Raw genomic sequence first — 14,499 nt, forward strand, 5'->3', positions numbered from 1 at the left:
AGCCTGGGCCAGATGCATGCTTAAAGTTCACCCCACCTGGGGTCGCAAGGCTGTCATCAGCAGCCAGACGATGGCGGCATAGCCCACCCCCACTGGCCCAGACCCACCAAGGGCCGAGCATTACAGTTGTTTGGAAATGGAAGGTACAGTGGAGAAATGAATACCTGTCCTTGGTGGATTTCAGCTGCCCGAAGGGACTTATCCCCATCTCCTCCAAAGGAAACTCACTTCAGGAGTGACAGTAGCACACTGTACAACACTGGCCTTCCCCAGCTTTGGGCTAGACCCAGCATCCAGAAACCAGCCTGGCCCCTGGCAGTGAGAGATAAGGCCCTTGAATGGTCCCACTATATGATCCAGTGGGGAACTTGGGGTCAGGGGATGGGGTGGGTAAGGTGTTTTTGGACCTGGCTACAGGGCAGAGCCTTGCCAGATGCCTAGCTGCTGGGCTTCTCTTGAGCCTGGATTCAGGCGATCGGCACTGGGATCTCTGGTGACTCCGCTATGGCTTTCTGAAGCGAGAGTGAAGAAAGGTGGGTCAGTAGGGCATCGGCTGCTGTCCTTTTGGATAGGGCCTAGGCTAATGACCCCTTGGGTCACAGCAAACTTGAGGAAAAAAACCCACCGTCCTATCCCACTTCTTGCCCTTTTGGGGTCAGGCAGAAAAGTTCTGCCTTGCTAATGCCCCGGGGGCAGGCTGGGGTTTGGGAATATTCGTAGGCTATCGTGGAAGCTGCCTAAATATTCGAATTTGAAGGGACTCCCGGAGGTCATCCAGTCCAACCCTTTGCCCCCAGACACAACTCGACTAGATGAATATTTGTGTTGCTTAATAAACGGAAAAGTCTCTTTGCGCCCAGGTCATCGAAAGAGTATCCCAGACTCACATAAGCACAGGTCCCAGGTAAGGCGCCTGTCTTAGACAGAGGTAGGCTCTGTGGCGAAAGAAGACAGGAGTTCTGGTCAGGCTGGGAAAGGGGGCAATTGGAAGGGGACCCAGAGATTTTTCTGAGTGTGGAACACGGCTGTAAACAAAGTGAAAGGCACGTGGCCCCAAGTATGCCTTCAGGTTCTTGGGCAGGCAGGCGTGGCCATTCCCTGCCACTGCTCCGAGAAGGGCAAACCTCCTGTACCCCAAAGCCCAGCAAGCTGCCGCGAGGTGGCTCTCAGCCCCAGGGGGAAGAGCACCCCCTGGCCCCGACCCTCTGGCAGGCTGCAGCGCAGGGCAGCAAGAAGCCTTCCACTACCGAGGATGCCTGCTTGGCAGGTTTCTCCCTGGGTCTCTGCCACCAGCACCCGCCTTTCCCCTCCCCGCCCCTCTGCGTAGGCTTCACCACTCCCCTCCCGCCCCACCCTTGCCCCCCAGCCCTACCCAAGAGAGGAACGGCAGCGCCTAAGGGTCAGAGGCTTGCCCCCACGGTCTGGAGTCCACCTTTGCTTTCTCTTGCCTGCTGCCCCAGAAACCCCACGTTAGTGCAAGAAACAATCACTCTGACAACAGGGACCTTGAGGTTGAAGAGTTGAGCCATAAGCCAGTAGACACATGGAGCCAAGGAAGAAGGTCCTGCTTCCTGCAAACTCTGGGGCTCCATCAAACGTTCTGTGAACTCAAGGTCATTCTGGAAAGTCAAGCGGGCCTCATCATCCTGGAGTCCCCGGGGAATAAATAGCCCTGGGGTATTGATCTCTGTGGCTGCGACACCCATAACACCTCACTCCACAGCAGCACTGAGAGGTTCTGGGAGTCCTGGCTCCCAACCCTGGGGCAGGGGCGCGGGCAGGGACAGAAACGGGGTGGGGGGGAATCTAGGACGCAGGGGCCTCGCCCAGCCTGATGGCCCCAAAGAAGGTGGTGTGCTTGCTCATATTGATAGAGATGTCGGCATGCACCATCTTCACGGCAATCTTCTGCCGGGCTTTGAGCAGGCAGACCCCCGCGGTGTAGCAAGTGTTGTAGTTGGTCTTGCCCGTCTCGATGCTGCGGGTACACTGCAGGAAGGGCTTCTCGTCCACCACCACCTCGTAGCTGGCAAAGTCGGTGAAGTTGATGTAATAGACCTGGGGTGAGAGGCAACAAGAAGGGATTGGGGGAGAGAGGAAGGGGAGGGTGGGGCCCTTCCCTGCGGCAGACAGACAGGACCTTCTCAGATGAGCTGCCCGCACACCTTGTGAAGGGGGGCAGTGCCACCTGAGGGCGTGTGAGTTGGTCAACAGGAAAGGCAAGATGATGGGCTGATCTGCTGCGCTTCCCCCACTCCGTGGGGCTCAGGGGACTGAGCAAATCTCTTTCCAATAGCACGCCAGTTGTCAGCTCTGTGAGGGCAGGAACCAGCCCTTTCTCCCTCCGGTAGCTCTCCCAGCCCCTCCCCTGCCTTCCGCCCCGCTCGGCCCGGCCCCCGGCAAGAGGCACGGTGCTCTGCACACAGTAGGGGCTCAATCAGTGCTACAGACAAATGGATACTTCCCGTGCTGTGCCCCAAGGACTATTTGTGGCTGACCTTGGAAGTTGCTGATTTCCCAGAGAGGGTACGGTAACAACTTGCCATTTCTTCAGCTCTTTAGGGCCGGCCGCTACTCAGCTTGCAGCTTGCCCTCCCCTGTGACTCAATTTCTCTCCCTGATTTTTACGGTGCCCCTTGGCCCTCTGATGATTAAGGAAACAGATCTGGAGAGACGGAGTGCTATCCACCAGAGATAAGCTAAAGAATTTGGAAGGACAAAACCCAGGCCCCTGACTTTGTGGCCAGAGGGAAGTGCCAACCCATATTCAGCGGCCTGGTTTCAAGGGGGATTTTCCCAGTTTTCACGGTGTTCAAGGCCTGAGGCCACTTCCAATCTATTCTGGGCCCAGAAAATACCCCACCCCAAGGTTTGATTCCCTACTCCCCCCTCCCCAAAAAAAGGACCTTAGGAGAAATGGTCTATAGGACAATGGGATTATACCCATGTCCCCTCCCCCCCCCATAGGTCATCCTAAATCACTTTATGAAAGGTTGCTCCTCCATAGGCTCTTCGGGAGGGAGTGGTGTATTCAGGTGCCATATGATTTCTTGCGTCAGGACCCAAGCTGTGCCAGGATGCCTGGTGGGCTGAGCGAATGCTTGTTAATCCACCTTCTCTGGCCACTCTCCCGTGAGACCCTTCTGTTGGCTACGCAGTCCTTCTGTCCATCCGCCTGCTCGCTGCCCACCCCACAGAAGCCCCAACCTCAGGGCTTGTCTAACCTCTAGCTCTGAGGAGCCACCCCAGTGGAGGCAAACAACAGGGGCGGGAGTGGATGGACAGACCTGGGGAGCAGGCGCGGGGGCAGGACAAGGACAGAAACCCAGGGCCAAAAGGGCTGGGAGCATGGTGGCAGGATGGAGGAGGGAATGACAGAGACACAGAAAGGTGGACAAGCAAACGGGAGAAAGAGGAAGGAAAGACCGTCAAAAATGGTTTTGAGGTGGAGAGAAAGCCTGCAGGAGCACTATTTAGCGTGAAGCTAGCGGTGTGGGGGGAAGGGGTGCTCAGCAGCCCTGCAACTGACCCTCCAAGGATATATACTGACACAGAGATGGAGTTTGGCAGTAGAACCAAACAGCTCATTGGGGAAACAGGGGCCTGGGGCCCAGCAGGAGGATATCAGATGGCAGGGTGTGGGAGGGGCCCCTTTGCCGTTTTTCAAGGATAACTGGCTGTGGGGGGGGACCCCAACCCAAATAGGCCCTTCTCTCTTTCCTCCTTTCAACTCCCTCCCAGCGTAGTGCCCCCACCCCAGTCCCCCTAGAAAGCGGGGAATTAGCAGGTCTTGGCTGGCTCCACAGTGCCCCTATGTGGCCTGCACCGGATCTGCATTCTGGATATAAGAAGAGTTAGGCCTGAGACCGTACTCACTTCTACCTGACTATAGATGAAGTAGGTGCCGTCCACCAGTACCTCCAGCTCCCCGCTGCGGGGATGTAGCTTAAACACCTTGGGGTTCATGGTGATGCGAGACCAGTCATTGAGCACTCCACCTGAAAGATCTCAGTATGAGAGAAGGGCAGTCACTCAGTACATGTCAGAATAATCTGGGCAATAGAAACAAGAGACATCGAGCAGCATCCCCTCCACCCCATCCCTATCCCAGTGCGAAGTGGAGAGCCCCAGAGGCCAAGCTTTAAGAACAGCATTTGGAAGCAGAGAAAGCGTTCTGTGTGTCGAGCAGTTGCCAGGCCTGCCTCAGGCCCCTGGGGTCCACTTGTCTGTCTCCCTCTCTCCTTTCCTGACCCCTCCATCTGGTAGGGTCTTTAACCAACACCTTCTAGCTGGAGTTGGGGGTGAGGGCAAGAAGAGAGTGGGCATGCTGCCCTATTTTCATTGTTGTTCTGGGGCTTGCGCAGGCATAATTCAGACACTGAGTGGCAGGCTAGGTCTTATTATTCCATTCTATCTCTCTAGCCATAGCTCCTGAATCCCTCCCCCGTGTCTCAGTTCCGTGGGTTTTGTCTTTCTTCTTTCAAGATTCCTTTTTACAGTTCCTTCATGCCCACTCCTTTCTGGAAGGCTTCCCTGCCCCCCCCCCCCATCCTCCCAGGAAACCACTCAGCCCAAGGAATCGTCTACCCGGAGAACCTTAGGGATCAGGGGTGAGTCAGACTTTACGGCAGCTGGAATGAGTGGCCACCAGGACTAAGGCCCCATAGGAGAGGGGGATCTTTACGAGAGTGAGGGATAGACCACCAAGCAGCACTGGAGCCAGCCCAGGGGCTGGCAAGGGTGTCTGGGGGCCGAGGTACCTCTGGTAAAGCACCTGTCAGCCCAACCCCATTGGGGGCACAGGGGGAGTCCTACCACCTTTGCTGGACAGTGAGAGCCAGTATGTGAAGGTGGAGGAAAAGCTTCCCTTTCAATCCTGCAGAAAGAGGGATGTTCCTTCCTACCACTGGAGGAGAGAGTCCAAGCCCTGGGGGCCTTCTCCCCTCAAAACCCTCCATGCTCCACCCAAGAAATTATGTTGTGAATGTCCATCTTTGGCTAGTCTCAGGAGGCCTGCCTCTCGGAGGTGTGAGGAAACTGGCCTTCTGGAATAGGTGGTCATCGTCCCTTGAGGTGATAGTGGGTGGGGACAGGAGTTAGGAAGAGATGCCCTGGCTCAGCCCCTCCAAGTGACTGCTCTGTCCCCCTCCCTTCTGTGTTTGGTGCAACTAAAGATCAGCATAAACTACTCTTGGAGATCGGTTCCGAGGGGTTGGAACCAGTCTTATTGTGTGGTAGTGGGAGCAAAATCCGTAGCTTCAGGCATAGACTAAGCATGGAGGCCACACGTCCATCCAGACAAATCTATTTCCTGCCTGTCTCACTGCTCCCTGGACAGAGGGTGATTATAGCCCATCCAGGGCCCCAGGGCCCAAGGCACCTGGTCCCAGCAGGACGCCTTGGGTTTTTTTCTACTATTCTGTTCTGACTTCTACTTTGGAGGCGATTACATTTCAGGCATCCAGGTGGCAGTCCAGGATGTGGCTAAGCCCAATCATTAGGGCAGCTCAGCACAGCCATTTCGGGACGGACTGGGCTCTTAGGAGCTGTCCCCATGAATCAGGTTTCTTAACCTCCATCTACTGTTTCCGCACTCGGAGCCCCTCCCTTCCGCTCCACGCTCCGTAAGTGTCTGGCATCTTGGCTGGCTTGCTGCTTCCCGAGGCTCCTGGGGGTTCAGGTGTTTTAGGCTGTGTGCACCCTAGGGACAGGACATTATTTCAAAGTGCTGTTCTTTAATGAATGTTCATGTCTCTTTAGGGGAGAAAATGAACCTAATCATTCAGTGGAGTGTACGCACATCACTGAAGTAGCCCAGTGCTGTGGAAAGAATCAGACAGACATAGCTTTGAATCCCAGCTCCTGCACTTTACTGAACTCTTGGGCCAGTTAATTTAACTTCTCTGAGCTTCAGTTTCTGTCTCTGCAAAAAGGAACTAATAGCTATATCATAGGGTTGTTGTGAGGATCACATGAAATGAAAGACAAGGGGTGCTTGGGTGGTTCAGTCGGTTAAGCGTCTGCCTTTGGCTCGGGTCATGATCCCAGGGTCCTGGAATCGAGTCCCGCATCGGGCTCCCTGCTCAGCGGAGAGCCTGCTTCTCCCTCTCCCTCTGCCCCTCCCCCCTGCTCGTGCTCTCTCTCTCTCAAATAAATAAAATCTTTAAAAAAGAAAGACAAAAGAACGCATGTTGAAAACTCCAAAGGACAGTCCAAATATAAGGCAGTATGATTTCTTATGGTATATCCATTCTTGCTGGGACTCTGGTTCCCCATCTTTTAAATGCAGGGATTACATTAAGTCAGTTTTCTTTTTAAAAAAAATTTTTTATGGCTTCATCTTGTTTCATTTATTCCTCTCTTCCCCTATGATCCTCTGCCTTGTTTCTCAAATTCCACATTATCAGTGAGATCATATAATTGTCTTTCTCTAATTGTTAAGTCAGTTTTCTTAACCCCCTTAAACCTGTTTCCCCTTCTTATAGATATTAGCATCTTATACTCCCTGGAGAGTCTGACATGCATCCTCCCCCTCCCCCCACCCCGAAATGCTTCCTCCACCCGTTTATTGCGGAGACCCATCAGACAAGAATTTAATTTTCTGTAGTTTTACCTTCTCTAGCTTGTATTGTGAAATTGTTGATCAAACTACACATATCCCCTTGGTGACTCTGATACAACCTCCACCTGCCAAGAAATCCCTAATTCCATGATGTCTCAAGTCCTTTTTGGCTTCCTCATCAGTGATTCTACATGCAATTTGTGTGTAGCGACTGGTCTAGGTGCAAGCAATTACCCAGGACAGCCAGTAGAGGGCAGACGGCGCAGCGAATGGCCCCCTACCGCCCATGGTACTACTCCAAGGGGCCTGGGAGGAGCTAGGCTGGTGATTCCATGAAGGCTGCCACCGGCAAGGAAGATGGAGAAGCTCCTCTTAGGGGAGAGAGCCTACTTTGACTCTTACCATTCTTGACTTGAATTGCTGACCCTTGGCCCTGCAGATGCACCACAGCTGGCTGGGAGGATGAGAAGGATAGAAAGAGTAGTCACTGAGAGAAATGGCTGCCCGCTCAGCCACCAGTTACCATGTTCCCACCTCTGACTTCCAGTCTGCTTTCATTTCCCAATTCGGATCCCTTTCTCCTGTTCTGGGATGCCAGCGACCACGTCTCTGCAGGTGGCTAATGTGATTTACAGCTCCGCCACTTCCTGGCTACGTGACCTCAGTGGAGCCTCATTTCCCTGACTGTGAAATGGGGATTTTAAGAATCTCTGGCCATCTCTTACAGGGATGTTTGAAGATCAAATGAGGTGATGGATGTAAAATTCCCTGCAAGCCATCGAGCACTGTGCAGCTGTGTAGATTTATGACTGTGGCCAAACAGCTGTAGTGAGGGAGGGAGGCTGAGATGAGAGAAGGCCAGGCCTCAGAACTTGCCAATACGGACAGATTAGGAGGCTCAAAGACAGGGAGGAGCCCATCAGGCCCTGAAGGCAGAAGCCCAGGCTGGGTTTGGCCTGGAGCTGGTTGGCTGATTTTCAAGCTCCTGATCCCAGGCGGTCTGAGTGCCGACAAGGTGTCTGGTGTGGTTGCGAAGTCGGAGGCTCAGGTGGATAGGCCTGACTGGCAGTTCATTTCAGGGGACGACTGAGCTTGGATATGGTGACCTTCTGTTTTCCGTGCAATGGGGAAAAAATGGAAAAATGGCCGTGGCAAGACTGAGTTAAAGGCAGGCCCTGAGGCAAAGCTTTTCTATTCCTAGAGATGGGAGTGAGCAACTTCGGGACCTCTAGGGCACCCTCACAAAACAAAGCCTCAGCAAATTTAATCGGGAGCCACTAGAAGGTGGTTCTAGCCTTGTGGCCTTCCCTCCTCCCCAGGAAGAGAGCAATTCCCAGCCAACCTGGTTTTCTCGAGGTCCAGCTTTATCAGCAGCACCTGCAAAATAGGACAGGGCAATCAGAGGGCATGCTCCTTCTTCCCTTTCTCTCCTCAGCTAGGCAGCGAGTGGCAGTGAGCCTGGCTCTGGGCAGCCAAGCCCTGGGAGGATGGGAGAGGATACTACTTCCCTTCTCTGACTCCTCCCTGACCTGCCTCTTCAGTGGGCCCAGTGTCCAGCAGGGACAGTGGCCTCTCACTAACGCGGGCCCCAAGGCGAGCCTCACTGAGCCCCCCGTAGAGATAGAGGAGAGTGCGTTCCTGCCACTATGGGATCCTGAGACGGTGCTGTTTGCTTCTTTAGTCTTTCGCTCCCTTTCTTTCATGGTCTTCATAGACAGCATTGCCATTTGTAAATATCTTGCTTCTTTGATCATCTCTCTCCTCCCCTGGGACACAAACTCCATGAGAACAGGGGCCACTTATCGATATACTCTTGCACACAGAAAGTGCTCAGTATCTGTGGAAAGATTGGGATATAAAAAAAAAAACAAAAAAAACCCACCCTCTAACTCCATCTCTTATGCTCACAGTAATGCTGATTAGCCCCATTTGAACTATGAGTCAAAGGATCTGAGTCCAGCTACAGAATTTTTGGACCTAGAGAAATCAGCTGTGTAGAGTCCATTTCCTTGAAGCCCCAAGATCCAAGAAGGGAGCAGGAAGAGGAAATAACAACAGACCTAAGCTCTGGCAGGCTGACTCCTGTCAATTCCAATCAGGCAGGTTTGGATTGGCATCTGTACCTTTTGGATGCCCTCCTGGACCAAAGAGGAATGATGCAAACAGATTCAGCGCTATTTGAATGCGCAATGCGGTGGCATGAGGCACTTGACTCCTCAGTCTTAGCGACCGCATTTGCTTCTTCCCCAGCCCCGGTGACTTGTAAGTTTCCAACTCCCTGGTCACCAGTGACTATTTGTCTACCTCTACGGGAAAGGCACTTCAGAGTTCATGGGATGAGAATGTTCTAGGGCTTGTCATTTCTCCCAGTCCCCAGCCTTCCTCTCCACAGCCTGTTTCCAATCAGACATAAACATGCGGTGCTAGATGCTGGAAATCAGTGCAAACCAAATCCATCCCCCACTGGAAATCTAGTATAAACCCTCCGGGGCCTCTGGCTCTGGCTCATGGGAGTTTACTGGCTCACTACAGGGAGGCCTAGAGTCAGGCAGGGCTTTGTGATGGAAAGGTCAAGAGCAGGTGGCCTGTCCTTGACAGGTTGGTATACACAAGAAGTTAGAGTAGGTCAGGCCCTACTGGCTTGTTCAAGTTCTAGCTCTCCACGGAGCTAGGAGACCTGCTTTTCTTATTGCTCACCAAAGCCATGACCGCCATCGGAAACTGCTCTCAGGATCACCCACACCTGCTCTTGTCAAGTACTTGCAAGGAGCCTAGGGGCAGGTGGAGAGACAGAGGAACTCACCGGAAGGTCCCTGTAGGCCAGGGGGTCCCTGAGGACCAGGGGGACCTGGAGGGCCAGGTGGTCCCATCACAGTTGTTCCTGGAATTCCAGGAATTCCTGGAATCCCTGGGGGTCCCTGGGGTCCTGGGGGTCCTGGAGGTCCCGGAGGGCCGTTGGGCCCAGGAGGTCCTGCCTTCTTTCCTGAAAGACAAGATTCAGTGTTACATTTGTAGTCATTGACTGATAACAAACATATTGTCAGGAGTTCTCCAGATTTCCAAGGACACGAAGTCAGCCCTTTGAGAGTTCCTGCTGTTAAAGAGGTGAACACCTTTATTATACAACACAAACACACACACACACACACACACACACACACACACACAAACACAAACACACACACTCTCCCTATCCCCTTTCATGAATAATTACTTCCAGAGCTGGTGTGAAGATATAGAAATAAATGACCCTCAAGGAGCTCAGTCTACTGGGGAAACAGACACAGTCACAGGAGAGTCTAAGTGCCATATGAGTAGTAGGGACAAAATGCTTAAGAGGTCAGAGAAGGTTTCAAAAAGGAGGTTACCTTTCAGCCAAGTCCAAAAGATTAGAATTACCGGACCCGTGGGTCACTTTTTTGAATTGAGCATTGGGCTATCGTTGAAGAGTGTGGCTTTCATGTTTACCACCCAGTTTGGAGGACTTGATGCAGATGAGAAGAAGGAGCTAGGAGGACAGCCTGACCTTGGGCATAATATCAACACCAGGAAGGTTTCCTATAGAAGTTGGGATGAGGGGCGCCTGGGTGGCTCAGTCGTTGAGCGTCTTCCTGCAGCTCATCCCAGGATCCTGGGATCGAGCCCCACATCAGGCTCCCTGCTCTGCGGGGAACCTGCTTCTCCCTCTCCCACTCCCCCTGCTTGTGTTCCCTCTCTTATTGTGTCTCTCCGTGTGTCAAATAAATAAATAAAAAATAATTAAAAAAAAAAAGAAGTCGGGATGTATAGGAACTAGGGGTTGGTATAGAGGTGGTGGTAGCCGGGAATGAAGAATGGAAGGAATTTGGGAGATGAGAGGTGGGGGGCATGGGGGGGGGAGAGGGAGGCAGGGAGGGGGAGAGAGAGAGGGAGAGAGATTGAAGGAAAGAAGGGGAGGTGGAGAGTAGAAAAAGCTGAGGAGGCAGTTGGCAGGTTTTTGCTTTCTCAGCTGACCTCTCTAAACCCTATTTTTAAAGATCTCTGGGAAAGGCAATTCTGTAAACTCCCTTGGTAACATGTTCCTGTGTTTATCACCCCCTCACTGTTAGGAAGATCTTCCGTATATTTAGCTGAAATCCCTCCTGTGGCAGTTTAAGCTTCTATTCTATTCTTTGTGAAGCTAGAGAAGAATAGTTACCATCATACACATAATAACTCTCATATGCTCATAGACATTAAGTCACCTACCAACCTCCATTTTTATAGGCTGAATAATCCGGCTTCCCAGAATCTTTCCTCTGAGGCCCTATTCTCCAATGTATTATTAATTAAGCCCACCAACTCCTCCCCTTTTTTTGTTCACTATCCTTTCAGAACAATCCTGGCCCTTCTATTCCATATTCCAGTCCTTCCAACATTCTCACCAGGATGTAGCTATTTGACTGAGTCATAACTGTGGTCTTGTACCAAAACCCGCAGCTCCTGTTTACTTCCTCTGCTCTGCGCAGCCCAATTCACGCACTGCAGGTGGCCACAGGGAGGGGGGTGTCTTCTTCCCTTCACTACTTTCTCACAATCTTTGGAAATCCCAGGTATAGAAGGCTTTGACCAGACTCCACGACAGTATCTCTACCCGCGGTACTGTCTTAGTTTTACATGTAACCCTTTTAAGTCTCACTTAAATACCCCCTTAACAACTCTGACTCCTTGCCCCCCAGCCTCTGAGGCAGGAGAATCCTGACCTGATTTATCAGGCCCTCCTTTACAAATAATGCCTCATGTTCCAGAAACTCAATCCCCATGGCAATGCCATTCAAAAGGCCAGTTGTCCATGTCTAACTACATCTGTGTTTGGTATGAAACAGTGGGGTCATTGTGGGGCTCCTGCCCTGGGGATACTCCCTGTAGCCTTAAAGACCTAGAGGCAGGAAGGAACGTTAGCATTTTCCCTGTGCATAGCAGCAGCAAAAGATTGGATCTGCCCAGTTTCTAGATTAGCCAATTTCAAGATGCTGAACAGGAAAGCCATCTCCCTTCAGATTTGGGCAGCTTCCAAGTCAGGCTTATTCAGTGCCCAAGTTTCAATTCCAGCTAGAGCAGTGGAAAGAACACAAAATCTGTAGTCAGGAGATAAGGCTGTAAGCCCCAGCTCTGCCATGGACGCACTCTGGGCAAATCCCTTTCTCTCCCTGAGCCTTTGTTTGTCCATTGGTGAAATGAGGAGTTTGGCCTTGATGATTTCTCTGTTTCCTCCCAAGCTTGAGGTTCCATAAGGAAGACTGACTTACCCCTGGCAGTCAGGAAACTTCCCTAGGCTGGCTGTGAGTTTTGCTTCTCCCTCATCGTTCTCCCTCATTGTTCTCTATTCTCCCTCATCTTCCTCTGTGTCTACTGCCATAGGCACAGAGGAAGGTGCATATTAGACTATTCTATGTCCCAGAATTTCCAGGCCTAACTGATTTTGAAGCTAGAGGGTGTTCCGTGGGTAGTACAAACTTCAGTGTCAAGAGTGTGACTCTCTTGTGATTGCTAATGTAATTTTGGAAGAATTACAGCCAGAAACTCCTCTAGTCAAAGAGAATAATGGTTGCAGCGGAAACAGAGGATGTTCATTTACGAAAATGTTAGAAGGCATTTGGGAAAAAGCTCCTGCTGTGCTCTAGTTCTGCAGCTGGTCCTCTTTGCTCCTCTGTAACTAGGTTTAGGCCAAGTGTGCTTACAGAAAGTTGGCCCAGAGAGGAACATGTACAAAATGACCCCTGGACAAGAGGATGACTTTAGAGGATTGAATTCCTTCTCCAGATTTCCTTACTTTAACAGAACACTTCATGATACAAAAGCCCGGAGACTTCTCTAAGAAAATTATCCAGTGCAGTCTTAGATGACAGAATGTTCACATTCTTTTCAAAGCTAAACTTCATGAAAGGGGCATTTCCCTAACCTTTTAGTGAAGGCCAAACTGTTGGAAGAACAAATAAAAACAAGCGAATGAAAGTGAGGGTGGGGGGGAGGGAGAGGGAGGGAGAGAGAGGGAGAGAGAGGGAATGAACATGAGCAAGTTAGTTGTAGGAGGGGAAAATTCTATTAAAGATGGAAATTAAATGAACAACTCAATTTACCTCTTCAGGCATGTGCCTATTCACTGTGTCCAAGGAAATCTGTATTAAATGGCTTCTAAATCACTTAGAGTCAAAGTAAATGTTTAAGGCCTATGTGCATCCTCCTTCTAATAATGGCTCATATACAAGGTAGCAGTGCTGGGCAGTGATCCGAGTCCTTGCCAGAGGCATTGGATTCTCTGAATTGTAATCATAGGGCTTCTAGCCTAGACAATTGTCTTCTATCGTCACTAGCAAGTATGTTCTCTCAGTGCTCACTCATTGGATAACACTACAACTGGGTGCCATTCCCCACCACACAGATGACCCACACTTTGGTACATCACTAGCCTACTTGCCGTTCCCCCAAACAGGCCATGTTCTTTCATGCTTCTGAGGGATTTGAGTATGCTGTTCCCTTTGCTGGAATGTCCTTCCCCTTCCTTCCCCCCCCCCGCCCCCCTGCCGCCCATCCTTCAAAGCCCAGGTTAAATACTGTGTTTTTTTTTTCCCCCTGAGATGTGGTTCCTCATTCCCCCAGGGAGAACTACTTGCTCTTTCTTTGTGCTCCCACAGCATGCTGTTCATGCTTCTATGATAGCATTTTTGATGCCGTACTGTAATGATTTGTGTGTACTTCCATGATTCCAGCTACACTGGGATCATGGGAAAAAAAGATAAAGAAAAGTGGTGCTTTTCTTTATCTTGGTATCTCTATTCCTGACAAATATAAGATGCTTATTCACTGTCTAGTGACTGAGTGAAAAGAAAAAAAAAAACAAACTAGTCACTGTAATTAGAAAGTATTCCCAAGTCTATCTATTAAGAAGGGAAGTCACCTGTGGACTTGTTTAGGAGCAGAGGGTGTCCTTGTCAAAGCCAGGTGAGCTTTCTAGGTTTATTACAATTTCCATTTTAAAGGGGATGTGATAAAAGTTAAAAATAACATGCTTGATAGAGTAATCAAAACAGGATGGTACCGGCACAAAAATAGACACATAGATCAATAGAACAGAATAGAAAACCCAGAAATGAATCCATAATTATATGGTCAACTAATCTTTGACAAAGCAGGAAAAAAATATCCAATCAGAAAAAGACAGTCTCTTCAACAAATGGTGTTGGGAAAACTGGACAGCTACATGCATAAGAATGAAACTGGACCACTTTCTTACACCATACACAAAAATAAATTCAAATGGATTAAAGACTTAAATGTGAGACCTGAAACCATAAAAATCCTACAAGAGAACACAGGCAGTAACTTCCTTGACATTGGCCATAGCAACATCTCTCTAGATATGACTGCCAGGGGTAAGTCAGTCTCCTGAGGCAAGGGAAACAAAAAATACACTATTGGAACTACTTCATAATAAGAACCTTCTGCAAAGCAAAGGAAATAATCAACAAAACTAAAAGGCAACCTACAGAATGGGAGAAGATATTTGTAAATGACAAATCTGATAAAGGGTTAGTATCCAAAAATCTATAAAGAACTTTTCAAAGGCAATACCCTCAAAACAAATAGTCCAATTAAAAAATGGGCAGAAGACATGAATAGACACTTTTCCAAAGAAGACATACAGATGGCCAACAGACACATGAAAAGATGCTCAACACCACTTATCATCAGGAAATGCAAATCAAAACAATGAGATATCACCTCACACCTGTCAGAATGGCTAACATCAACAACACAAGAAACAACAGGTATTGGCAAGAATGTGGAGAAAGGGGAACCCTCTTGCCCTGTTGGTGGGAATGCAAATTGGTACAGCCACTCTGGAAAACAGTATGGAGGTTCCTCAAAAAGTTAAAAATAGAACTGTCCTGCAATCCAGCAATTGTACTACTAGATAT

General features: G+C 50.1%; 1 protein-coding gene across 1 annotated transcript; it reads right to left on the bottom strand.

The window, feature by feature from the left end:
• Positions 1-1,380: 1,380 nt before the first annotated feature.
• Positions 1,381-10,799, bottom strand: EDA (ectodysplasin A). Its single transcript, XM_032393833.1, has 6 exons — positions 10,790-10,799; positions 9,366-9,545; positions 7,905-7,939; positions 6,965-7,016; positions 3,877-4,007; positions 1,381-2,058 (listed from the first exon to the last, which is right to left on the bottom strand). The coding sequence occupies exons 1-6, from the start codon at positions 10,797-10,799 to the stop codon at positions 1,807-1,809; spliced, it is 660 nt and encodes a 219-aa protein (XP_032249724.1). The 3' UTR covers positions 1,381-1,806.
• Positions 10,800-14,499: the final 3,700 nt, after the last annotated feature.

The sequence above is a fragment of the Phoca vitulina genome, unplaced genomic scaffold (genome assembly GCF_004348235.1).
Source record: "Phoca vitulina isolate PV1807 unplaced genomic scaffold, GSC_HSeal_1.0 scaffold77, whole genome shotgun sequence".
Lineage (NCBI taxonomy): Eukaryota > Metazoa > Chordata > Mammalia > Carnivora > Phocidae > Phoca > Phoca vitulina.

Excerpts from the sequence above, each read along its gene's own strand:
- EDA (XM_032393833.1), bottom strand. Across the intron at positions 7,940-9,365 it reads TGGCCTACAGGGACCTTCCG|GTGCTGCTGATAAAGCTGGA; the intron begins GTGAGTTCCTCT and ends CCTATTTTGCAG. Across the intron at positions 2,059-3,876 it reads TCATCTATAGTCAGGTAGAA|GTCTATTACATCAACTTCAC; the intron begins GTGAGTACGGTC and ends CTCTCACCCCAG.